At 49.9% G+C, this 24,044-nt stretch overlaps 2 protein-coding genes across 2 annotated transcripts in view; both read right to left on the bottom strand.

Annotated features, from left to right (window-relative positions):
• Positions 1-41: 41 nt before the first annotated feature.
• On the bottom strand, positions 42-6,905 carry Tpp1 (tripeptidyl peptidase 1). The gene is made up of 13 exons (XM_076846792.2): positions 6,849-6,905; positions 6,662-6,733; positions 6,257-6,396; positions 4,987-5,137; positions 4,669-4,796; positions 4,353-4,531; positions 4,052-4,250; positions 3,711-3,899; positions 3,379-3,448; positions 2,750-2,870; positions 2,488-2,646; positions 2,192-2,317; positions 42-2,025 (listed from the first exon to the last, which is right to left on the bottom strand). Exons 1-13 carry the CDS (start codon positions 6,890-6,892, stop codon positions 1,885-1,887), a joined length of 1,719 nt encoding a protein of 572 aa, XP_076702907.1. The 5' UTR covers positions 6,893-6,905; the 3' UTR covers positions 42-1,884.
• A 727-nt stretch (positions 6,906-7,632) lies between these two features.
• The window catches only part of Dchs1 (dachsous cadherin-related 1), a 33,807-nt gene continuing 17,395 nt past the window's right edge, over positions 7,633-24,044 (bottom strand). The window contains exons 3-21 of the mRNA XM_076846791.2: positions 20,275-20,463; positions 19,950-20,181; positions 19,586-19,822; positions 18,261-19,286; positions 17,837-18,030; positions 17,457-17,553; positions 17,206-17,363; positions 16,141-17,005; positions 15,808-16,047; positions 15,589-15,714; positions 14,751-14,960; positions 12,976-13,854; positions 12,739-12,852; positions 12,372-12,583; positions 12,128-12,282; positions 11,801-11,931; positions 11,401-11,684; positions 10,976-11,114; positions 7,633-10,658 (exon numbers count right to left, since the gene is read on the bottom strand). Coding sequence (XP_076702906.1) covers positions 8,053-10,658; positions 10,976-11,114; positions 11,401-11,684; positions 11,801-11,931; positions 12,128-12,282; positions 12,372-12,583; positions 12,739-12,852; positions 12,976-13,854; positions 14,751-14,960; positions 15,589-15,714; positions 15,808-16,047; positions 16,141-17,005; positions 17,206-17,363; positions 17,457-17,553; positions 17,837-18,030; positions 18,261-19,286; positions 19,586-19,822; positions 19,950-20,181; positions 20,275-20,463 — 8,094 coding nt within the window. The 3' untranslated portion in view covers positions 7,633-8,052. The remainder of the gene's footprint in view (positions 10,659-10,975; positions 11,115-11,400; positions 11,685-11,800; positions 11,932-12,127; positions 12,283-12,371; positions 12,584-12,738; positions 12,853-12,975; positions 13,855-14,750; positions 14,961-15,588; positions 15,715-15,807; positions 16,048-16,140; positions 17,006-17,205; positions 17,364-17,456; positions 17,554-17,836; positions 18,031-18,260; positions 19,287-19,585; positions 19,823-19,949; positions 20,182-20,274; positions 20,464-24,044) is intronic.

The raw sequence follows: 24,044 nt of genomic DNA on the forward strand, positions 1-24,044 counted from the left end.
AGCCTAAGGAGATAACAGACAAATCACAACGAGTGTAAACGTGAGGTTGTCAACAACATTTATTTAATCCTTATTTGTCAACTCTTGAGCTAGAGCCTGGAAATACAAAGTTAAATAGAACAAAATTCTAGTCCTCTAGGCACCAACGGTCTTGGAAACTAACACACTGGCAATTTCAATACTCTGCGGTAGTTAACAATGCTAGAGGTAGACACAGGTGAGCAGTGCAAGGGAGGAAGAGAACATATGCTACCCACCTCCAGGTGCCAGGCACTCTATCAACATGATTCCACTTAATTTTATTCCCTGATTATGAAAGGCAGGTAGTGATATCCCCACTTACATGAGGAAACTGTCTCAGATAAATTTACTTGTCCAAGTTTCTCTCCTACAAAACCAAGATTCAACCAGGTTTGGTTTTGAAAGTTTATGATTTTTTCTGCCATACCCAAATCAGCTAGCCTCGGGGAATCAGAAAGTGATTTCTGAGCTGAGTCTTGAAAGAATCATGTAAATCATGGAGGCAGTTGTATCAGGGGGTGGTGTTCTGGGCACTGGAGAGCTTCAGCTAGAGTAAGAGTTTCTTGGCCCTTGGGGCAAATAGAGGAACAATGATTTGCTACTCAGGATCAAATTTTTTCCAATCAAGCCAGAAACCTATGTCCTTTGACTCTCATTTTCTTCACTGCCCACAGCCCACTACCTTAACATCATCCAGTAATCTTCAAAGCATTTCTATCAGGTAAACGGCTGCATGGGATTTGTATTTCACTCTAGAAAGTGGAATAGGGATGTACAAAAGTAAGGACACTATTTTTACAAGGGTTTTCTGTAATTTAGAGGAGAAAGAATATGGCTTCAAGCTAATATAGTAGCAGTGAGGATGGAAAGAGAAAAATAAATTCAGATGTTCTTAAGAAATATAATTGGAAGGACTTTTGCATCGATAAAGATATATTTAAGAGGTAATATCAGTAGGACTTGTTGATTTAAGGTAGTTGGGGGATGAAGAAAATGAGAGTCAAGGGACATGGGTTTCTGGCTTGATTAGAAAAAGTATAGTATCATTTACCAAGAAGAAACAAAAGATGGAATAGTTTGAGGTTGCGTGAAAGGAGATGAAGTTTCAAGTATTGCATATCTTACATTTGAGTATCAATCATTACTGGATAGAAAATCTTATTTAGTGAGATGGGGATAGCTATAGATGCTAGTAATTTGTTCCAGGAGACAATGATTAAAATGATAAGAGCCAAAGACTAAGGATGGAGCAATGAAGAACACCAGTATTCCAAGAGGAAGCAGAGCAGGTGAAGCTGTGAAGGAGGAAGACAAGAGTGGTAAGAGAAGTTATACACTAGAAGTTAAAGAAAGGGAATAAGTGGGCAACTATAATGGAAAAACCATCAAGGAAAGATTAAGTAGTTTGCACTGGATGAAGCAGCAAGTAGGCCATTGTTTCTTAGCATCAGGGGAGGAAAGAATATAAGATGAGAGCAGAGGTCTTATTGCAGTGAATTGAGGAGCAAACATGAAGTGGTGGTCATCAGATCTGAGCCTGCTGTAACCAGTAATGACAGACCACGTTCTCACCCTGTATTCACATCTCTGATTGAAAAGAGGAAGAGGTGAAGGGAAGGGCAGACAAAAATTTCTGGTTATATCATCTTGTTGAGGAATCCCGAGGCAGGAGTAAGGACACCTGAGTATGAAGGTGCAGGGTAGGGTGGGGGGTGAAGCCAAGCTCACACAGCATTTCAGAGTTAGGGAGATGAGTTGTCTGCAATTTTTGAGGACTCAGTAGGGCTTCCAAAAAAGCAGAATAAGGAACTGATTCACCAATCATAGGACAGAAGACAAGTCAGATTTCCTGGCAGGAAAGAGTCAAGGATTGAGTAATGTCTTCAGTAAAGCTGGAAAGTTGGGTGTTCCCCAGCCTGTCACAGGATCCCAGCCAGGGCCAGAGCAGAAACCCTGACCTTCCACTTCTTCATTCAGACAGGACTCATGGCAGCCGTGGGTTACCTAGGGAGGAAGTGGGCATTAGATCTGGGTCTGCTGGTACAAGTACCGACAGACTGAACCTCCTTACCCTGTGTTCAGATATCACCAACTCACAATTACCCCCAAGTTCATCTTAGCCAATCCCATACTCATATGACATCTATATACCCTTCCCATCCACACTCACATCGAAGAGTCCTGCTCCACGCTGCTGATAGAGCCTTGGGTTGAGAAAGCCAAGAGGCGGGTGGCCACTAAGGATTCTGTGTTCATTTATCAAGGATATGAGTCCCCCAAACACTGGAGTAGAGGCCTGCAAGGTGAAGGTGCAAGTAGTGGTCAGGGTTTCTGAATGATTGGACCTTTGGGGAATGAATGTTTGAAAGGATTAGTGGTCTCTGATGAATCAGGGGCTCTAGGGGCAAGGTGCTAGAGGTAGGAGGTAGTTACTGAGAGGGCATTTGGAGTAAGGTTGATTCTCACCGAGGTTCCAGAAACCCATGGAATAGGCACACTGTTGCTGACCACCCAGTAGCCATCAGAAAGTGCAGCAACATCAGGGTAGGCACGGCCACTACCATTGAAGTAACTGGATGGTGGCAGGTGAGGGCTAGAGTTCAGGAACTGGACTACAGCTTCCTCCTGAAAAGCACTTCTAAGTAAGTACTCACCTGTAGCTTGCCCATCAGTCTGCTGAACTGAGGATCTCCCAACCTCTTATCTCTCTACACAAACATGCATGTACCTGGTATGAAGGCCGTGGGAACACGTTGCTGAAGCCGCCACCACTGATATAGTCAACTATCTCATTTGTGACACGGAAAGGATTCTGGAAGGAAGTGCCTCCTACTGTGGTGACATAGGGGCTAAGGGAGAAGATATCATTCAGATAATACAGGACCTCCAAGTTGTGTGGATGAGTAAGCATGGCCTAAATCTTGTTGGAGAGACTAGACTCTATGGGAAGCATGTACACATGCCTCAAGGCATGGTCTGAGCTGTCTCTCTCTCTCTCTCTCTCTCTCTCTCTCTCTCTCTATATATATATATATATATATATATATATATATATATATATATTTTTTTTTTTTTTTTTTTTATACACACACACTTTTCTCTAGAGAACACTCAACTTAATCTGCCACTAAAATGCCTAGGGACTGAGGAAGAGGAGCAACTGGGAGCTGTGTCCCACTCAGGAGACTTGAGGCCTAGAACCTATAGGAAGAAGAGAGGGAGTGCAGCAATCAGGGCAGGTTAAACTGAAGGCTGAGCGATAGGAACACCTGATGGAATTAAGGTAAAGGTGCTAAATCACAAGGTCACAGGTGAAAGATATGTGATCACAGGTAAATGGTAGTTTGGAGTGCTTACCTGGAGGCCGGGAAACTAGGACGAAACTGGTGTCTTCCAGAGACAGACCAACACCCAGCTCCACTGTCACCTAGCAGATAGACAAATTTGGAACCTATATTAGTTGGTCAGAGCTTGGTATGTAGATTCAGGTGCTAGGGAGGAAATCTGTTTATCAGCTCTTACTGCAAAAGGTCAGAGTTTAGAGGTTATGTCATTGGTCTCTGTTGAGGTTCTGAATTCAGATTATGAGTCAGAGATCAGGTTCAGTGGTCATGGGGGTGGGGGATCAAAGCTCCCAAATTGGGTGGGTTGGGATAGAATGTCTAAGTTCTATCAGTGTAGGAGTTCACCTGAGGCAAAGAGCAGGGTAAGACCCCGGCTGGCAGCCTTCATGAGCTCGGTGTTGACCCTCTGGATGTAGGCACTGCTGAGGGAGTCTTCATCATCACCATAGCTTACAGTATGCACATGTGGCAAGGATGACTCATTACTGAGCAGGAGGAGCCACTGCAGGAAGGGCTCCTGTGCCTCATGCCGTCCTGGATTTTTTTTTTTTTTTTGAGAGGTGGGCACAAAGGTAGTCATTGGGGGTTTGTCAGGATCTCTTTAGCTCATGGCATTCCCTTGTCAAAGCAGGGATCAGCAACCACCTCCAACCCACTTCCCCACCAGGAGGTCCTCTTAGCAATACCAGGGCTACTGTAGACCCATGTGGAGATATTGGCACCAGCACTCATCAGGTATTGCACATCCAGACTGGCCTCGATCCCTGCCCGGCCTCGGCCCTGTTTGCCAACCACTCGGGCTACTGATGTCTGGTGTGCAAAGTTGCCACCAAAGAGGTGCATGAACTCAGCAAGATCTGAGTCATGGAAGTACTGCTCCAGAAACTGTGGAAGGAGTCAGAGCAGGAATCATGAGTCAGAGAGTGGTAAGACACTGAAGACACCTTGGGGAGGCTGGGGGAAACCTGGGCTCTCTGCTTGGCTCACCTGGGCACAGGCCTGGCTGTTGTTGGTGGTGCCAGAGCCCACATCTTGTGCTGTCAGGTTGTATCGCTCACGAATCACGGATGGAGTCACTCCAAAGTGCAAGCTAACGCTTCCTGCCACTTGTGGCTTGGGGCGTTGCCTCAGGGATGATGTAGGGGGAAAGCGGTGTAGTCCCCCCACTGTGGAAAGGGGTCAGGTTGAGATCTTATAGACTTCAATACTCATTTTGTCCCTGAGCACCTCCACTCAAACCCCATCTAAACTTCTCAGCCCCTGGATCTGCTTGCCCCAACCCCACCAACGCCACTGGGTTTACCAAAATCCACATGAGAGGCCAAGGCCTGAGGGAGCTGGTAGGGACGTAGGGACCTTACAACATGGATCTTTGCTGGTCCCCCCACATAACGATGAAACTCAGCCCCAGGGAGCAGCAGCTCTGCCTGTCTGGAGGTCAGAGATTAGAAAACAGAAGTCAGAAAACACAGAACAGAGCACCACTGGGCAATCAGTCATTATCTCCTCATGCATTAACCACTACTCACAAGCTCTAAGAAACTCTCAACTCCCTCCCTTTGGGGTTTCTAGTCTCCCTGGGACAACTGATGCTTTCCAAGGGGCAATCATTCTCTCTCACCGGACACTCAGCCAGCAAGTCAGAAAGTCCTGTGTGGTCACTGAATTGCAGTTCCGGGCTCCAGCTGCCAAAAGCCATTTTTTGACTGTGTGGAGGGTAAGTGGTGATGGCCGGACCAGCTCAGCCACATCCTCTATGGTTAGATATTTTCCTGCAGATATTCAAAGAGGGGCTTGCTTTCATGGCTTTCCCAAGCTGTCTTTTTGAACCCCAAACAATAAATATCAGGACTTTCCAGGGAGGGCTGTGCAGGTGCTGGGTATATTTGGGAGCCAGGGGAAGAAATGTCTGGAAAGACTTGTAATACTATGGTCACGAAATACAGATTTACCCTAAAGACCAGTAGGTTGAAAATGATGCACCACAGCATGTATTTCCATGATCATGAAAAGCAAATGAGATTAATATAAGTTTTCTATTTTATCTCCAATAAAAGTTTCCAAAACTTTTGGAGCCAATCATAACATCTAATTTACCTCTTGTCACCATACTTGTTGATTTTAAGCTTAACATGATGGTGAACCACTATTTCCTACATGAAGCCACACACATTAGTACTCCCCTCTCAGGTGATCTGAGACCTCCCCCTCTCACTTCCACTCTTCACACATACACATTGTCCCCTTGCCATCAAAGACTTTAACTAGAGAAAAGGATACAATCCAGTGGTTGGAAAGACTTTTTTTTGTGAGTACAATAGGTAGTACAGTGGGACTGAGGTAGAGGGGAAAAAAGACTGTAGACCAATCATGGGGCTGGGCAGTTGTCCAGAAGAAAGAATAAACAATAGAGTTGAGGGCAATGAGAGATGACCAAATGTGGATTAACTTAAAGATAATTTAAGAGTTGAAATTGGCAGCCTTGGTGTCTGAGGAGGAAATGGGAGTGGATTTGAGCAAGGGGAGAGGAACTTGAGTTGATGAGCACTTATGGATAATGGGTTCTATTTCATTTATCTGGTAAGTAACAATTAAAATCTAGAGCTGATCATAAAGTATGTACCTTTAACCTTATCCATTTTTTGGTCTTTAGACTGAGGAAAACAGGTGGAACGTGGGGGAAGAATGTTACTTTGGTAGTACAGTTAAGTTCTAATTCACTTTTTTATAAAAAACTCCTCAATGATAGTCACTGCCATTCATCTGCCCTATATCACTCCCCTGTCAGGCACAAGGAGCATGACCCTGATGTGATTTATACCATCTCATGCCCTGCCCAGCCCAGTGTCTTTCACTGCATTCCACTTTGTGCCCTGGTTCCCAACATGCACCGTAGCGAGGAGAGTCAGGATCCGACACGGCCTGTACCAACTCCGAGAGTCTCTCCAGATTCTGCTGTCTCAAAGCAAAGGTGAGACTCAGCTCTTCCTCAGGGTCCACAGGGCCCAGGGACACCCAGCCTGGGGGCAACCTGCAAGGTCAGGGGACAGGTTAGGATGTGGAGGGGAAATATGGGTGGGTTGGGGAAGGTTCTGGATTAGGGGCTGAGACTTTGGGTACGATCTCAGAAGTGGATAAGGATCACAGAAGATGAATGACAAACTAAGCCTGGGAAACTGGGGTATGGAGGCTATAGAGGTAGAAGGAGCTGGTTGAGAGTGAGGGATGCTAAGTCCAGGACAGTGGGTGCAGAACAGGGCATTCGGAAGGAGACAGTCAGTGTTAGGTCAACTCACATCCTCCGCTGGTCAGGCTCCGGGCTGTAACTACCTTTGCTGGCGACGATGAGGGCAAGGAGCCCTAGGAGGCTGCGGGGACGGCAGGTGGGTTTTAGTGGTAGCTTTACTGTCATTATATTCCCACCCTCCAACACGTACTCTTTCCAACATGATCCCCTTCACTCCGGCACCCCTGATTTCTCACCAGGTTCTGAGTCCCATTCCGCCTTTCTGCAGATCTGCTGTCATGTGACAGATCACATGGGCCCCATCTTCCAGGGCCACCACCTCCCTGCCTAGTAACTAGTGACGATGCAGGCTTCTTCCTCTCAAATGGTCCTGAATGCTGGGAAGGGGTGGGGCTACCATTAAGATTTCCTCTCTCTGCATAGTTTAGCACAGCTCCCCACCTGCTGCCTAAGTCCGCCCCACCTCCAAGGAATCATCACCAGGGAGAGGTTCTGGAGGCCTACAGACATGGGTTATTCCCAGCTGTTTGATTAAGAGAAATAACTTCTTAGACCTTAGGTTTCTACATTTACAATAGAGACTATCATAAAAAGTGATTTGCCTCGTAGGGTTACAGTGAAAATTTATTCTGAGATAAAACAGCAAATTGCTAAGCAGAGCCTGACTCAACAGATGTGAGGTCTTAAGCTCTAAGAAGGAATCACTTCACTTGGCTACTCCTTTTTTTATGGGGTGGATACTGGGGAACCTAGGGCTGCTTTACCGCTGAGCTACATCCCCAGTCTTTTTTTTTTTTTTTTAACAGTGTCTTGCTAAGTTGCTAAAGCTGGCCTCAAACTTGCATTCCTCCTATCTTAGTTGGCCTCTTGCCCACATTAGAGGGAAAGCACTGTAGAGAGATATGATTGTCAGTCTCAGGCTAGGCTCTTGAGCTCCTGGTATAATCCCCATCCTAGATATCCACATATCCATAATAGGTGCCTTCCAGTCATCCCCACAGAACAGAGCCAGAGGCTGGATACAAACTGCAGTTTATTAAGGCTCCAGAGTGAGAATTGGCACTTGTTCTGGGTAGGGGCAGGGGTGTCAAAGAAACCCAAAGGAGCTGGGCCCAAACAGGTTAGAGGGACCTTCCCCATTCCCCTACCCCCCCAATAAATAAAAGTCTTGCTCCATCTCAGGGTGCTGGCGCAGGGCAGGAAGTCCTCATTGAGGAGAACCAAGGGCTGCTGCCTCCTTCATATTCCTCCCCACACTGGACCTGACTGGGATGAATGTGGGACCTGCCCCCACTGAAGAATTTGGGATGGAGAGCTGGGGCTTGACAGTGGCCTCCCTGTGGCCAGTCATGGTCCGAGGCTGCCCATGGCAGGCTCAGAGTGGGGCCTGCATTGGGGATACTGTGCGCATCCCAGGTCGGGGCCCAGCCTGGGCCACAGCTAGATGTGCAGCTCCGTGTCATCAGGTGGCTCCAGGCCAGACTCTGTGCTGAGTGCTGAAGCTGAGGGGCCCTGGGCCACCCCAAATGGGGAGACAACAGGTGAGCGAGCAGCCAGAGGAGACAGAGAGGGTGAGAAGCTGGGGGACATGGCAGCTGAAGACAAAGAGCCTTCGTGGCTGATGGGAGAGCGGTGAGAGGACGGTGGGAAGATGGCCCGTGCTGCAGCTGTGCTTGCAGGTTTGGGGGGCACAGACTTGGCTCCTGGGTGGGCCACGGCAGTGATGAGGGGTGGTGGGTCAATACGGGGAGCAGGGGGACATGGCCGTGCTTCATCCTTGAGCCGAGCAATCTCTGTGAAGACACTGGCCAGTGGTTGGAACTGAGGGCACCAGCTCAGCAGGTAGTCCCAGTTATAGCTGCCTCGAAGCTCCTCCTCACCAGCCACAATGGCAGTCAGTGCACCTGCCACACATGGTTTGCCATCTGCTGGGAAGCCATAGTCCCCAGTGGGTGCGGGGCTCAGGCCACAGCCCCCCAGAAAGGCTGTGGCAGTGGCTGGGGGTCCCTCCTCTCGGTACAAAGTGGCTCCTGCACCTGGCAGCAGCAGCCCTGCCTTTCGACCCTTATACCAGGTGTCAGGGGCAGGTGGCTCACAGGATGTGTCACTCAGTCCATCTGCATCCTGCTGGATGCCTGAGTCAGGGCCCCGGGCAGCCAGGGAGGAGGCCACACTGGCCACACGGGGAAACTCGTTGATCATGCGTATCTCATCATCTTCTGCAGCCTCTGCTGAACCTCGGCCACTTGAGTGTGAAGGGTCCAGGGAGCCACCACGAGGGTAAGGTCCGCCAGTTCCCGGCCCACCATAGCTGGGGAGAGTCTGGTGATACAGGTGCTCTGATGGTGGTGGGCTGGGAGGATCCCGGCCCAGCTTCTGCAGGGAGCCACTGGCTAGGGGTGCTGCCTGTGACATTGGGCCAGGGGCTGCATCAGCCTTCCGGCTGCGGGCCCGAACAAGTCCCAGGACCAGGGCTGCCAGTGCAAGCACCACCACAACTCCCAAGGAGGCTGCCACAGCCCCCACCAATAGTAGGTTAAGGTCAGGTGCCAGGCCTAGTGCAGTGTGAGTGATATCTACAGTCACAGGTACAGTGGCACTTCTGGAACCAGGCAGAGGCCCCCGTGCTACTACCTCCAGCCTTAGCTCCCGTGGTGCTTCACGCCGGGTCCGACTCCCACCCCCAGAGGTGGTTGTTCCACTGCCTGGTGCCTGACTGTCCACCCGCAGGTACAGGACACCTGTGGTCTGGTTGATACCAAAATAGGGGGAAGAGGTGGCAAGGGAATAGAGCACCAGGCCATCAGCACCCCCGTCTTCATCTGTGGCCTGCACATGACCCAGGCTGTGGCCACGCTGGGCACCTTCTGGCACTTGGAAGTGGAAAGCTGGAGCCAAGAATACTGGGTCATACTCATCCTCTCCAGTCACCAGCACTGACACAGTGACAGAAGCTGAGAGATTCCCAGCATCAGCAGCACCCACCAGCAGCCGGAAACTTCCTGTGTGCTCATAGTCAAAGGGTACTCGTGCCCGCAATTCCCCTGTAGAGCTGTTGAGAGCAAAAGCCTCACGACCCCCAGGCCCAGCCTCTAGCAGGCTATAGCGGAGCTTCCCAAAAGCCCCAGCATCCCCATCAATTGCATGCAGAGTGGTCACAAGAGTGCCTGGAGGCTGGTTCTCAGCCAGGCTGGTGCTGAGCAAGTTCAGTGGGAAGGATGGGCCATGGTCATTCACATCCTGGACCTCAATTGTCACTGGTACCAAAGCAAAGTGTACCCCAGCAGGGTCAGCAGCCTGCACTACAAGCTGATGGCGAGCCTGGGTCTCACAGTCCAGGGGGAGGGCCAATCGCAAGGTGCCAGAGCTCTCATCCAGTTCAAAGAGCCCCAAAGGGTCACCTGAACTGAGGGTAAAATGCACAAGGCCATGAGGGCCAGGGTCAGCATCAGAAGCCTCCATGTGCAGCAGCTCAGCTCCAACAGGTATGTCCTCAGGTACTGTCACGTGGTAGGATGCTCGGGTAAAGACAGGGGGGTTATCATTGACATCCAGCACAGTAACGGTCACTGGTACAACTGAACTGCGTGGTGGCTGCCCCCGGTCAGCTGCAGTCACAGTTAGATTGTACTGTGTGAGGCTTTCAAAATCTAGAGGCTCAAGCAACACCAGGCAGCCTAGTGCCTGGGGGCCTGGTCCAATGCCCTCTCCAGCTTCGGCCAGCCGGGATTCCAGATGAAAGACTCGGCCCCGGTTGCCACTAATGATGCTATAGTCCACAGTGGCATGGGTGCGGCTTCTGTCAGCATCTGTGGCCTCCAGGGTGAGCAGTGTGGAACCAGGGGGTAGATCTTCAGTCACAGCCACACGGTAATGTGGCAATGTGAAGCTTGGGGCGTGGTCATTTTGGTCCTGTAGCTGCACATGCACTGTGGCTCGTGCTGCTCGGCCTGGAGTCCCATGGTCTCGGGCTTCCAGAACCACATCCACCACTCCTGGCCCCTCATGGCCCAAAGCCACTGTTCCTACTGTTGTGAACAAAGTTCCTGAGATGAGAAGGGAGGGAAAAGAAATAGTCATTCAGCAGTGGCTGTGTGTGAGCAGCTTGGGAAGTCAGACTCCAGGCAATGGCCTGTGTGCTGGGAGAGTATGGAATGGCCTCATGGATTCAAAGCTCAGGGAATAGCTTCTAGACAAGCAGTCAGGGCAGGGCTTAACATATTAAAGACAGAAGGAAGAAATATCCTCCCTAGGTCAGAGATCTAGGAATCAAGATTTTGAGTAATAAGTTCTAGGAGTGAGGTCCAAATGTGGCCCAATATTGTCAAAGATAAAGGGGTTACATTCTGGGGAAGACACGCACCATTGTTGGGATCAACACTGAAGCCTTCAGCAGGGGAAGCCAGATGGTAGGAGATGTGACCATTGGCACCCGAGTCACGGTCAGTGGCAGAAACAGAGAGAATGGCACTGCCTGGGGGAGTGTGCTCAAGCAGCATTACCTGGGGTGTGAGAAAACGTGTTCATGGCCAAGCTGTCATGCTTGGTGTCCATTATGGCTTAGAGCCCATACTCCTTAATATTTGAATGAGAACTGCCCACCTTCTCCCCTTTCTGGCCACAGGATGTAGAAGTTCACACAACCTGGAAGGCTTTTCTGAGATGGGACCCTCCCATTCCAAGGTAACTCCAACATCCAGCCCACTCCAACCACTTCTAGCTCCGCCACATCCCTCCAACAGGAACAATTTCTGGCCCAGTTGTGGGTACATCCAGGGGAGTTGGTACCTGGTAGAGGCTCTGTGAGAAGGTAGGTGCATTGTCATTGACATCCTCCACAAGCACTGTGAGGTTGGCATGGCCCTCGTGAGGTCCATCATGAGCCAGCAGCTGCAGATGGTAGTGGTCACACTGCTCAAAGTCCAAGGGACCCGTGAGGGAGACACGGCCTCCATAGCGGCCAATACTGAAAGGATCCTGAGGCCCAGATGGACTTAACACATACCACAGCACTGGTCCAGAATCCACATCATTCCCTGTTACCTGTGCAATCTCTGAGCCCAATAGTGCATCTGCAATATATGGGACGAGGTTGTTTTGGCAGGGTTCCAAGCAACCCTGGAGCTGCAGGATGAGAATTAATGCCTCTCAGCCACCCCTTTATACCTCTTGTTTTACCAGCCCTTACCTTCAGACACTCGGAGCTCCCAGGGCTGGGGGATAGTGGGGCGATTGTCATTAGAATCGATGACCATCACTGTCAGGGTAGCTGAACCCACAAGGGCAGGGCTTCCTCTGTCTGTGGCCATCAGTACAAGCCTGGACACAGAGCACAATCAAGGAGCAGGGTCTGGGGATAGAAGGGGACCCTGCAAAGAGCTAGGAGAACTCAGGAAAGAGCTGGGTTCTGGGGGAATTCATGGGGTGGCCTAGGGACAAAGAGGGATTCAAGGCAGGAGTTGGAAACTAGACAGACCTAGGATGGGGTCTTGAGTCCATAGGGGCCAGGCCTTACCGTGCTTCAGCCCAGATCTCACGGTCCAGGATGGCTGTGGTAGTAATAGTGCCTGTGGCTGGGTCTACATGGAATAAACCCCGTGCTGGCTGGGATGCAGCCAGACTATAGGAGATCTGTCCTCCAGAGCCTTGATCCAGATCATCTGCCTCCACCTGGTGAGTGTAGGAGGTTGCTGGCACTGGCTTGGCCACAAACAAATCTGACCAGCCCTTGCCCCCTAACTTCCTATCACTCTCCACACCTGCAGCAAGGGCCCCTCCAAAGGCCGGGACTCTGGCAGGAAAGCCACATAGTGGGGCCTCAGGAAACGGGGAGCATTGTCATTGGCATCTTGAAGGGTCAGGGTCAGCACAGAGAAGGCAAAGGCTCCTCCACTCTCTGCCTGTAGGACTAATCGCAGTCGTGGGTTTGTCTCAAAGTCCAGCCCTTCTGCTGAGCGAACTGTGATGGCTCCTGTTGGGAGGAAACTGCATCAGTCACAGCCACTTTCCTTGCCTGGAGCCTTACCCTTAATCCAGGGCAACTCCTTTCACATTAAAGCCTTCTCTGGCCCAAAGAACCTATTTCTCAGGAGCCTGTTCCCTTAGAGCCCTTGCTTCCCTCCTTACCTGTACTAGGCTGGATAGAGAATATTCCTTTCTCATTCCCACTGAGAATGCTATAGGTGATGGGTCCATTTGAGCCCCCTGCATGGACAGCCTTGGGGGAGATAATAGGAGTCCCTGTAGAGAGGATGAGAGAGGATAGTATCAGTTGGATTGTGAATACTAGCGGGGTTTGGGAGACATTTTCAATGAGTAAACCATCCAAGGATACAAATCTGGGACGCATGGCTAGGGACCTACCTATGGGTGCATTCTCACGAAGTGTAGCTTCACTACTAGCCCGGGGAAAGCGGGGTCCACGCTCAGACTCCCCCTGCAGTCCAACAATGACCACACCAGTGGCAGAGCGAGCTGGACGACCAAGGTCAGTAGCCACAATAAAGAGGACACGATCTTGGGGACTCAGAGATACAAGAGAACGGGCTACCCGGATTTCACCAGTGTAAGAGTCCACAGTAGTGCCAGGAGGCGGTGTGCCTGACAGCCGGTACAGAATGGAGGCATTGGCACCAGCATCACGATCTTCAGCTCGTAGGGTGGCCAGAGGCAGAGTTGGAGTATTGAAGCTAGGGCCTGGGCGAGGTAGGCGCAGACGCAGAGGGCTAGTGGGGAAAGTGGGTGCATGATCATTGACATCACGCACTGTGATGGTGATAGGCACTGTTGTGCTCAAGGGCCCAGCAGCTGCACCATCCACTGCACTCACAGAAAAGGCATAGCTGGGACAGTGTTCTCTGTCCAGGGCTGTGGCTGTGCGAAGTTCCCCAGAAGTAGGCTCCAGCAGGAAAGCTCCTGCTGTACCTGAACCCAGGTAGTAGGTCACATGACCATTGGCCCCAGCATCAGGGTCGTGAGCCTGTAGTTGCAGCAACAGGGTCCCTGCAGGTGCATCCTCAGGCACCTCTACAGAGTAGGCAGGCACAGGAAAGGCTGGGGCATGGTCATTGGCATCCAGCACTGTTACTGTCACAAGTAGAGTGGCACTGAGAGCTGGTTGGCCTCCATCCCGGGCCTCTATTCGCAGCTGGAACACTGGCTCCACCTCCCGGTCAAGTGGCCTCAAGGTGGCAAATTCCCCAGAGGCAACATCTAGGATAAAGGCTCCTGATGGGTCCCCATCTGCAGAGAAGGGTATATACACATAATCATGCATGTCTCATTTCATGGGGACGGTGGTGGTTTATAAGCAACAGCAGAAGGAAATACAGGGGTTGGAAATGGGATGGGAGAAAGACAAAGATCAGAAATAAAAACAGTAAAGCAAGATATTATCAAGCAGTTGTTATCACTACAGTGTGGTTTGGGAATTCCTAGGAATCCCCTGAGGCTCCTTCATATACATAAGGTCAAACTACTTTCATAAACATTACATGACTTTTTCATTCTCATCTCACAGACATACAGGAGTCTAGAGATGCTACATGGGATAATGACATCATCACTTGGTTAATGAAATGTGTGCTTATGTATTGTACATAATTTATGGAATAGGGAGAAAGTTTAGGGCATGAATATGTGTATTTTTAGAGATTTAGTTTATATGGCTACCTTCAGTTCTACCTATAACCTCTGCAACTTCATCATTGTCCAACAAATTGCTATTTAAAATCGTAATATTTCGTTGTGCCTTTGCAGAAATACAGCAAACAGTACATTCAGTGGCTTTTTTCTCAAGGATACCTAAAAATTGTATAAGTTTTAATATCTAACAATAAATATTGATATGATCCACATAAAAATCCTTTAAGGTTCTTAAAAATTAATTCCTGGGACCAAAAACTTGAGAACCACTGTTATAAGAGACAAATAGAAAGATAAACACAGAGACAAAAGGGAGCTAAAGAGCTAGAAAGGCATAGAGATACCCAGATACACTGATATAAGCATGAAAGAAAAAATGGGAGACATAGAGGAGAAAGGAGACACAGAAAAACTGACTGAAACTGTCAGTGGCTAGCAAGGAGCAAGAATCAGGCTAGTGAGTGCTGAGTCAGTGCATATAGGATAATTCTCACCAAGGATCCGGTACTGCAGCTGCCCATTGGCTCCTACATCTGGGTCAGAGGCCCTCAGCATGGTAAGAGTCTGGGGTTCTTGGCCCTCAGGTATTTCCAAGTACAGGTGGACATTCCCAAAGGTTGGAGCATGGTCATTCTCATCCTCTACAGCCACTCTCACTGTGACATGAGTTAACAGAGGGGGCGAACCCCTATCCCGAGCATATACTGTGGGCAAGCAAAATTAATGAGGTCTAGTCTGCCCCCATCCTGTGGTGAAATCAATACCACACAGTGTTCATACATGTTTACCAATACACACATAAATTACACACAAAAACCAGAAATCATCTATTTCTATACACACACTAGGCCCACATATATACATGCATAGCATACATGTGTAAGAATATGTTCTTTTCCTTCCCACCTCCCAAGTTTGGTACATACAAGACGTATCTTGAAATAATGGTGCTGTGACAGAAAAGACACTGAGGTATTGAAAGATCCAGACTCAAGTTCCAGTCCTGCCATTTCCAAGATATGTTAGCTTAAGCAAGTCACCTGACCACTCTGATACTCAATATCAATATGCTTCAAGCTGTTAAATGGCTGCAGTATAATTTGAGGGAGGCCTAGAAGGCAGAGCTGTGACAATATGCATTTGAGAATTTGTATGATCACAGTGATGACTGCCTAGTAGTCAGTTTACCATGTAAACTTCCTAACTCCGGACTCCTCAGAAAAGTCCCAAACTATAACAAGCTGTGCTGTAACACAGAAATCTCTAAAGTACTTTGGGGGTTTTGTCCATGTTTACAGCACCTCTGGCTCTTGGGGTCCTGTTAAAGTGTACCTGTCAGGTTGATCTCCTCCTGCTCCTCTCGATCCAGGGCCCGAAGGGTAGTGAGCACGCCAGTGTTTGGGTCCAAAGAAAAGCTTTCACCAGAAATGCCTCCATAAGTCACTTGGCCATTGGCCCCTGAGGAGGGCAGCATGGAGGGTGATCAGAGGGTAAATATACTCTTCACTCCCTGAGTCCATCCCTCTCACAATTCATCAGCCCAGTTCTTACCTAGATCAGGGTCGGTTGCTCGCAGAGTTAGCAGAGATGTGCCAGCAGGGCTATTCTCACGCAAGAGAACGCTGTACTCCTGCTGCTCAAAAATAGGTGCCTCATCGTTGACGTCAACGACACTGACAGTCAGGAGCTGAGTGGAGGAGCGTGGGGGGGAGCCGTGATCTGAGGCCACCACAGTCAGAATGTGCTCAGCTCGCTGCTCCCGGTCGAGAGGTCGTACCACAGACAGTGCTCCTAGGTAGGCAGTAAGACAAGTTTGGTAGCAACCTCAACATTCCCTCCACACTAGAACCCTTCTCGTCCTCACCCACTAGGCACAACTCTCACCAGTGCTCGAGTGTAGCCGGAAGTGGCCATCCCCACCAGCTGCCAGGCGATAGGATATGCGTGCGGCCTCTCCTAGGTCTGGATCCCTGGCTACCACATGTAGTGCTGCGGGTCCGGGAGGCTGATCCTCTGGTAGGCGCACACGTGAGGGCGAAGCGAAGACTGGAGCGTTGTCATTTTCATCTGTGACAAAGACACGCGCAGAAACGCGCGCTGCTCGGCGGCGGCTGGCGTTGGTTGGCCGGTCGGTGGCCTCTACCAGCAGTAGCATTGCAGGTGTGGTCTCCCGGTCCAGGCCGCGCGGAGCGGTGAGCGCTCCTGTGCGCGCATCCAGGCGAAGAGGCGGCACTGGCGGCTCCTGACGTAGCAGGCGGTAGCGCACTTCGCTGTTGGGGCCCGGGCCATCGGCGTCGGATGCGCGGAAAGTGTACAGCGCCGCCCCGGGCTCTGGGTTCTCGGGCAGCGCCAAAGCCAAAGGATCGCGCGCAAAGGCGGGGGCGTGTTCGTTCTCGTCCTGCACGCGCACCTGCACTCTCAGCAGCCGCGCGCCCGCGCCTCCCGGCCCCTCCGCGCGCACCGTGAGCGCACGCCAAGCTGGGCCCGCCTCGAAGTCCAAAGGCCGCGCCAGGTACAAACGTCCTGAGGCTGCATCCAACGCGAACGTGCCCTCAGGATCGGCGCCGCCTACCAGCGTGTAGGTGAGTGCGCCTACACCGGCTGACTCTGAGGGCGCCACTGAGCCCAACAAGGATCCCGGCAGAAGCCCCTCAGCCGCCGTCACCGTCAGCACCACAGGCACTGGCACTGTTGGGTCAGGCTCTGCAAGATCCGGGGGCGGCTCGGCAACACGAACAGAGGAAAGCACCTGTTGTGTAACAGAGGGGAGATGGAATCAGAAGGGCTCATATTAAAGAAAGTCTGCACTGGCTCCTTGGTAGTAGGTTAGGGTGGTTAGAATAGCTTTACAAGAGGGCCCAAGGACCCCCAAGAAGCTAGAACTACCGAAGAGGGGCCCACAGAGCAGGTATGGGGAAGCCGGTAGACAGTAGGGAAGGGCAGCCATACCTGCACAAGCAGTTGGAGGCTGGCACTCCGAGGAGGGCTGCCTTGGTCATGAGCAGTCAACGTTAACACATAGTGGGGCCGTTCTGCTCGGATCAGGGATGCTGCAGTGAGCAGCTCCCCTGAGTGAGGGTGTAGAGAGAAGAGCTCTGAGCCAGGACCTGGAGACAATGAGGGTTTGGGGCTCAGAGCTGGGTAGACCATGAGCATATGCCATCACCCATCAACTCCCTTTACCCCACCCCATCCCATACCAGTTAGGGTGTACAAGATGGTCCCATTCTCCCCCTCATCGGGATCCTTGGCCTGCAGAGTTGTTACAAGTGTTCCTGGAGGCACTCGGTCTGGAACCTACAGAGACAAAACTTATTATCTCCTTCCTGTTTTTGAGAAAACTCAGAATCAAGTTTCCCTCACCAGTGTGTAGGCAGAGCCCCTCTTTTGCTCTCATGCCTGTTGCAGGAGGCAATCTCTCTTACCCTACAGTTCTATAGATTATGTGGCTGCAGTATAATCTGAGGGAGGCCTAGAGGGCAGAGCTGTGACGATATTGAGAATTTGTACAATCACAATGATGACAGCACCCCACTCCCTCTCACACTTCTTCAGGACAGGGTCCTGACACTACACATACCTGTATAGGGAGGCCCCCACCAGCAGCCCCTGAAGCCTGCAGGAAGGTGGGACTGTTGTCATTGAGGTCGAGCACTGCAATGTGCACGGTGCCTGTGGTGCTACGGGGTGGACTCCCCCCATCCTGCACCTGCACCAGGAGCTGGTAGCTGCTCTGCTGCTCTCGGTCCAGAGTTTGGAGTGTGGTCACTTCTCCTGGGAATTCAGGATGGAGATCACATATGAGATAGTGATATGTAGCCTGAGGACTACAGGTAAGACCCTGGGGGGTTGGGGCGTGTGGGAGGGAAGTCCAGGACTAAATTCCAGGCTGACTCCTGGTCTGAATGGCCAGGATCTAGGTTGGGAATTGAGTATCCTTTCTGGGTGTTTATCAGTCTGGGGATGAGGCTGAGGAGTCTCAGAATTTGAGTCCCAGTGCTTACCAGTCTGGGGGTGGATACGGAAGGCCTTGCTGTCCTCTGACAGCTGTCGCAGGCTGTAGGTCAGACGTCCATTAGGTCCGGAGTCTCGGTCAGTGGCAAAAACCCGGCCCACACTGGTCCCTGGGGACTGGTTCTCAGCCACAGCCAGGAAGGTGGGCTCTTCAGACAAGCGGGGACTGTGATCATTCTGGTTGAGTATGCTGACCCTCACGGTGGCTGTGCCTGTCTGTTGCCCCAGCTCAGCTTTGGATCCAGATACTGCCATTACCTTCAGTGTGTATAACTCCTGGGTCTCAGGGTCCAGTGCTGTCCGTACCCACAGCCACCCACTCTGTGGCTCCAGGCCAAAGGGACTACTTGCTCCATCTGCTGCAAGGTGATAGGTGATAGGGCTCCCATCTGGTGCCTGAGCCTGCACTTGCAAGACCTGTGTTCCAGGGGCGGTGCCAGAGGGCAGGTCCACACGGTAGACAGAGCTGTCGAATCGGGGAGCCACACCACGGGTCCCCAAGTCCTGTACCACCACCCTAAGTCGAAAGTGGCTATTGCGTGGTGGGGAGCCCCCATCCCGGGCCTCTAGTTCCAGCTCATGGGCTGGCCCCCCTGGGGGCCCCAGAGGTCCTATAAGCCGTACATGACCTGTGGTAGGGTCCACGGTGAAGGCCCCATCACCTCCAGCAAGCAAGGTAAAGGTGACTCTACTGTTAACACCTGAATCAGGATCCACAGCCCGCAGGGTATAGATGGGAGTCCCTAGGGCAGTGTTTGGTGGCAGCAATACCGTGTCTTCAGGTGTAGGGAAGGCAGGGGAGTTGTCATTCACATCATCCAGTAGTACCCGTACCCGAGCTACTGTGAAAGCTGGGGGCACTCCACTGCCTGCTCGTACTTCCAGCTCCAGCACTGGTCCCAGAAGCTCCCGGTCCAGAGGGCGAAGTGTTTGTAACAGCCCTGAGGCCGAATCTAGGGAGAAGAGTCCCCGGGGATCCCCGCCTGATAAGGCAAGGGTCACAGGCCCCAAGCGACCTAGGGAGGAGGAGAGAAGGGTCAGGAAAGAGGTCAGAGGGGCACCTGTTGAGTCAGCTCCCAGACTCTGATCCCAAGAAGAGTTGAATGGTACCCACACGTATATTTTTCAAAGTATTAAGAAGAGAGGCAGGCACTGGCAGAGAAGTTGATTGGCACTAAGGTGGTATTCATGTTCCATAGTGTTTATTATTGGGGCTATCTATAGTATGATACTGTAGGGCACCTTGAGATGGTGTTAGAGGGCTATACTGGGATATCTGAATGTGGCACCAAGTGCGTATAATGCTAAATCATACCTGGTGGGTTGTGTGCCTGGACTATGCCCACACTGGTGCCCGGTGCCACATCCTCTGGCACAGAAAAAACATACTGTAGTTGCTCAAATATTGGTGGTGTGGGGGTTCCAGGCACAATGCTGATGTTGACTCGGGCACTGGGTTCTGCCTGTAGGCCACCTCCATCCTGGGCTCCAATCTCCAGTTGTACCACAGAATTAGCCCGTCTGGCCAAAGGCCAGGCTACTGTCAACAACCCTAAAGAAGGGATAGAATCAGAGATACATAAGGAAAGAATAGGGAAGTGTTTTGGAAGGGAAAGCAATACAACATTTACTGGGGAGAGGAGCCTGGGGCCAGGTCCTGGTAATGGGAGGATCCTTACCTGAGTGCTCATCCAAGGCAAAAAGTGGGGGGCTATTGCCAGCCAAGATGTGATAGGAAAGTCGCCCATGGGGTCCTTGGTCAGGGTCGTGGGCACGCACTCTTAGCACAGCTGTGCCTGGTGTACTCTGAGCACTCAGACTGGCAGCATACTCCCATGGATAAAACTGAGGTGGGTTGTCGTTCTCGTCTGACACAAACACCTTCACATATACCATGGACTTGAGGCCTCCCTGGTGGGACATGCAACCATAGGTCAGGTGGGCCCTTCCTGGCCCTGGTGAGTGCTCTACTCCACTTTCCCTTCCCAAGGTCTGCCTACTCACCCCATCCACAGCCGTCACTGTGAAGTCAAAGCTTGAGGGCCCCTGATCACGGTCCAGGGTCCGGGTTGTGCACACATCACCACTATGGGCATCAATGCGGAACGGAGGAGGCCCAGAGGCCCCAAGTCCAGCACCCAAAGAATAGGAGAGGAGGCCAAATGGGCCGCTGTCAACATCGGTGGCTGTCACCTGAGGAGAGGATAGGGTGAGTGAGGCCCCATTTTTTTGGCTAGAAGAAGGTAAGTGGACCAAAACCTGTTCCCAGCCCAGACCTCACCACGTGGTAGGTTCCTGAGAGTCTCTGGTCACAACTCTTTTGTTAAATGGTCAATACATAACCTTGTTTGATGTGTGTTTCTGTTTAAAGACAATTTATTAACATTAAACTCACAGCCATTAACACTATAACTATACCTGAATAAACTTTTTTTAAAATTTACTTTTCTAGTTGTAGTTGGACACAATAGCTTTATTCCATTCATTTAGTTTTATGTGGTGCTGAGGATCAAACCCAGGGCCCCACATGTGCTAGGCGAGTGCTTTACCGCTGAGCCACAATCCCAGCCCCTGCCTGAATAAACTTATCTGACACATGCATTTTCTCTGTAAGGCACATCAAAGCTTTCTTATGCCTAGGAATACTAGATAGTACTCCAGCACTATGCCTAGAGAGCATTTGGAATAGCAAACACACACACACACACACACACACACACTCTCTCTCTCTCTCTCTCTCTCTCTCTCTCATACACACAACCACACACACACACAAAAAGTAGCATTAATTAAAAATCAAAAAGTAGACATGTTTTTGAGGTCTAACTTATACAGGAGCTAAAACAAAAGGCAAAGCATCACTTTTTCAAACTCAGCTGGGCATGTGCATATTGGTTGACTCAAATTTTTCATTGTTCTGCACATGTCTGAGAATGACTGCAAAAGGGCTCCAAGTATTGATTTTTGGAGTTACAAATATATTTTAGAGAATAAGTGAGTGTGCAAATAACAAGGACCAACTGTACCTACAAAGATAAGTGCTGAGGGCTGGAACCTTAAATTTCACACAGAAATTAATAACCCTCACCAAATGTCCTAATCTCCCTGAACGGAGAACTGACCGACCCATATATTATTAAGATTGAAATTATGAGTCTAATCTTTATTGAGTTGATCATTACACACTGAGATCTGATGTCACTATAGGGTCTGCTCCATGGATTTATCCGTGTGGCTCATGCACCTTTTGCCTATGATAGGGCCAAATACACAATAGGTGCCCTATGTGTATTCATTGATTGAGAAAATGGACATTCTGATAGACTGCATTGTAACAAAACCTTCTTTCATACTAAGTTTTTTACACTGGGTCCACATTAGGCCCTCAATTGTGAGTTAGCTGGTGCTGACTGCTGCAGGCTATGACAAAGTGCTCTTTGTGAGTAGAAGGACCTCAGGGTCATGATATGCTGCAAAAGGAAGATGGAGCGTTCCCTTTCTCAGCCAGAAAATGTGCTCAGAGAGAAAGCTGGCCAAGGATTACTGATTGTTGCCCAGGCCCCGAAAGAAGTGATCTGTGCCATTGTTTACTTTCCTGGAGACACTAAAACCCTGCTACAGCTGAACCCTGGAAACAGTTCCTACTCTAACTGTGGCTGTGGGCCCGGATATCCCAGGAGACAGACTTCCCCCTGCATCAATCCCTGTGGGCAGCAGCACAGCTGTGGCACCATCTTTAGAAGCTGTTAAAGACCTTTGCCCTCTGACTCGCAGCAGGAAGAAAGCAATAAACAGTGGTCAGGGGAAGTTGTCTGGAAGTGACCCCCAAAGGCACAGGGGCATTGACTGGAAATGACCAAGGCAGAAGTGAATTTCCTGACCTGTACAGCTCCTGCTTGGAGGTTTCACAGCAAACACAATCTCCTTTTTCAGTGGGTTCTCAGCTCAGCTTCTCAGTCCAACCTTGGTCAGCTCCCTCTCCCAGGCTGCCCCAAATGCTGTAATAAACCTCACTCCTCTCCTCTGTCTCCACCCAATCCCTGGCTCTTTACCAGATGCACTATTTCAAGAAGAAAGACCCTTATATGTGAACTCTCTCCAATTCCTACTAGATTCTTAACTCACTGCATCTGTCCATCCTGACCTCCTTTCTAGGTGCATTTCCTACTTTGATTTCTGGACACTATATTCTCCTCCTCCTTTTCTCACTGTTTCACCATCCTCCATTCCTTCTTCATCTCCTCTTACTCTGCTTGCTGTCATATACTGATGCTCCCTGAAATTGCTCCTTGGCCTTTTCTCATCCTACATACTCTCTTCAGTTTTCTCTTTCACTTGCCTGGCTTCAGATATCATCGATCCTTTCTCTCTGGTCTGGACAACTATCCTAAACTGCAAATGTGTATATCCAGATGCCTGTTCAACATCTCCACTTGGATGTCCCACAGCCACCTTAAATCCAGCATATCCAAAACTAAACTCGTGATCATTCCAAACCTGCCCTAATGACTCTTCCATCTACACAGTTGCTCAAGCCAGAAATCAGTTTTTCCTTTTTCCTCACCTGGTATATCAATCAGCCAGGGACTCAGTAAGTCCTCATTTCTACTATTTGTCTATTCCTACCCATTGCCATTATCACTGTCCTGATTAGGCCTAAGTCAACACTCCCTGGACTATTGTAATTCCCTTCTCATAGGTGTCCTACCCTCCAACCTCTACTCTACACAGAGTTTCTCAATGTTGGTACTACTACTGACATTTTAAACCAGGTGATTTTTTATTGTTGGGGATGTTGTGCGCATTATTGGATGGTTAACAGCATCCTATCCCCCACACGCCAGTAACATCCTACCAGCTATGACAATCTCTGTCTCTAGACATCGCCAAGTATCTCTTCTGAGGGCAAAATTACCCGAAGTCATGAACAACTGACTACCATTTGAGAAAACAAATATGATCATTTCACTCCTGTACTAAAAAATCTTCAATGTTCCCTTTAGAAAAAGCCCACATTGCTTGGTTTGGCTGCTCATTGTCTGACCTACCTGCACAATCTCATTTTTGCACTCTTCCATTTCATATCTTAAACTCCAGAGATACTGAACCACTGGTAGCCCCTTGAACAAGTCAGACTCTCCCACTTCTATGTGTATGTCACCTAGGTTGGAACCTTTCCCCTGTCTGGTCCCCTCATAAACTCCTATTCATTCTTCAGGTCTTCATTTAAGGGTTCTTTCCCGTGGGAAACACTCATACTGCCTATATCCCCACCATGGAGGTTTTCTTATTGTAATAATCTATTTTTTTGCAAATGAATCTCTGCTCTAGACTACAATCTATGTGAGATGAGGGGTAGGATTGATTTGTTCATAACTGTACACTGCATTTCTAGTACAGTGATTGGCATATGGTACAGATTCTATAAATGTATATTGAATAAGTCAAATGTCAAGACCTTGTATAGTTATAAACCACCAATAATCATTTGTACCTCTTCTTCATGGTTACTAATAGTAAAAACTCTTGGAAACCATCTGGAGAGTTGCCCTTTTGCTTTAGGAACTAATGGTGAGAGAATACGTTTGGAAGCAATAACCCATTGGTCCTGGCCAAGAGGAAGAGTAAACACATGGGAGAGTGGGTGGTGGGGGCCAGACAGCAGCAGGCAGGCAAATATCCAGTCTGGCTGGATGCCAAAGGGTCAGCCAGGTCCAGGCACTAGCCTGGAAGTCTAGGCCAAAAGCAGCCACTGAGGAGATACTCAGGGGTCC

The sequence above is a fragment of the Callospermophilus lateralis genome, chromosome 2, assembly GCF_048772815.1.
Source record: "Callospermophilus lateralis isolate mCalLat2 chromosome 2, mCalLat2.hap1, whole genome shotgun sequence".
NCBI lineage: Eukaryota > Metazoa > Chordata > Mammalia > Rodentia > Sciuridae > Callospermophilus > Callospermophilus lateralis.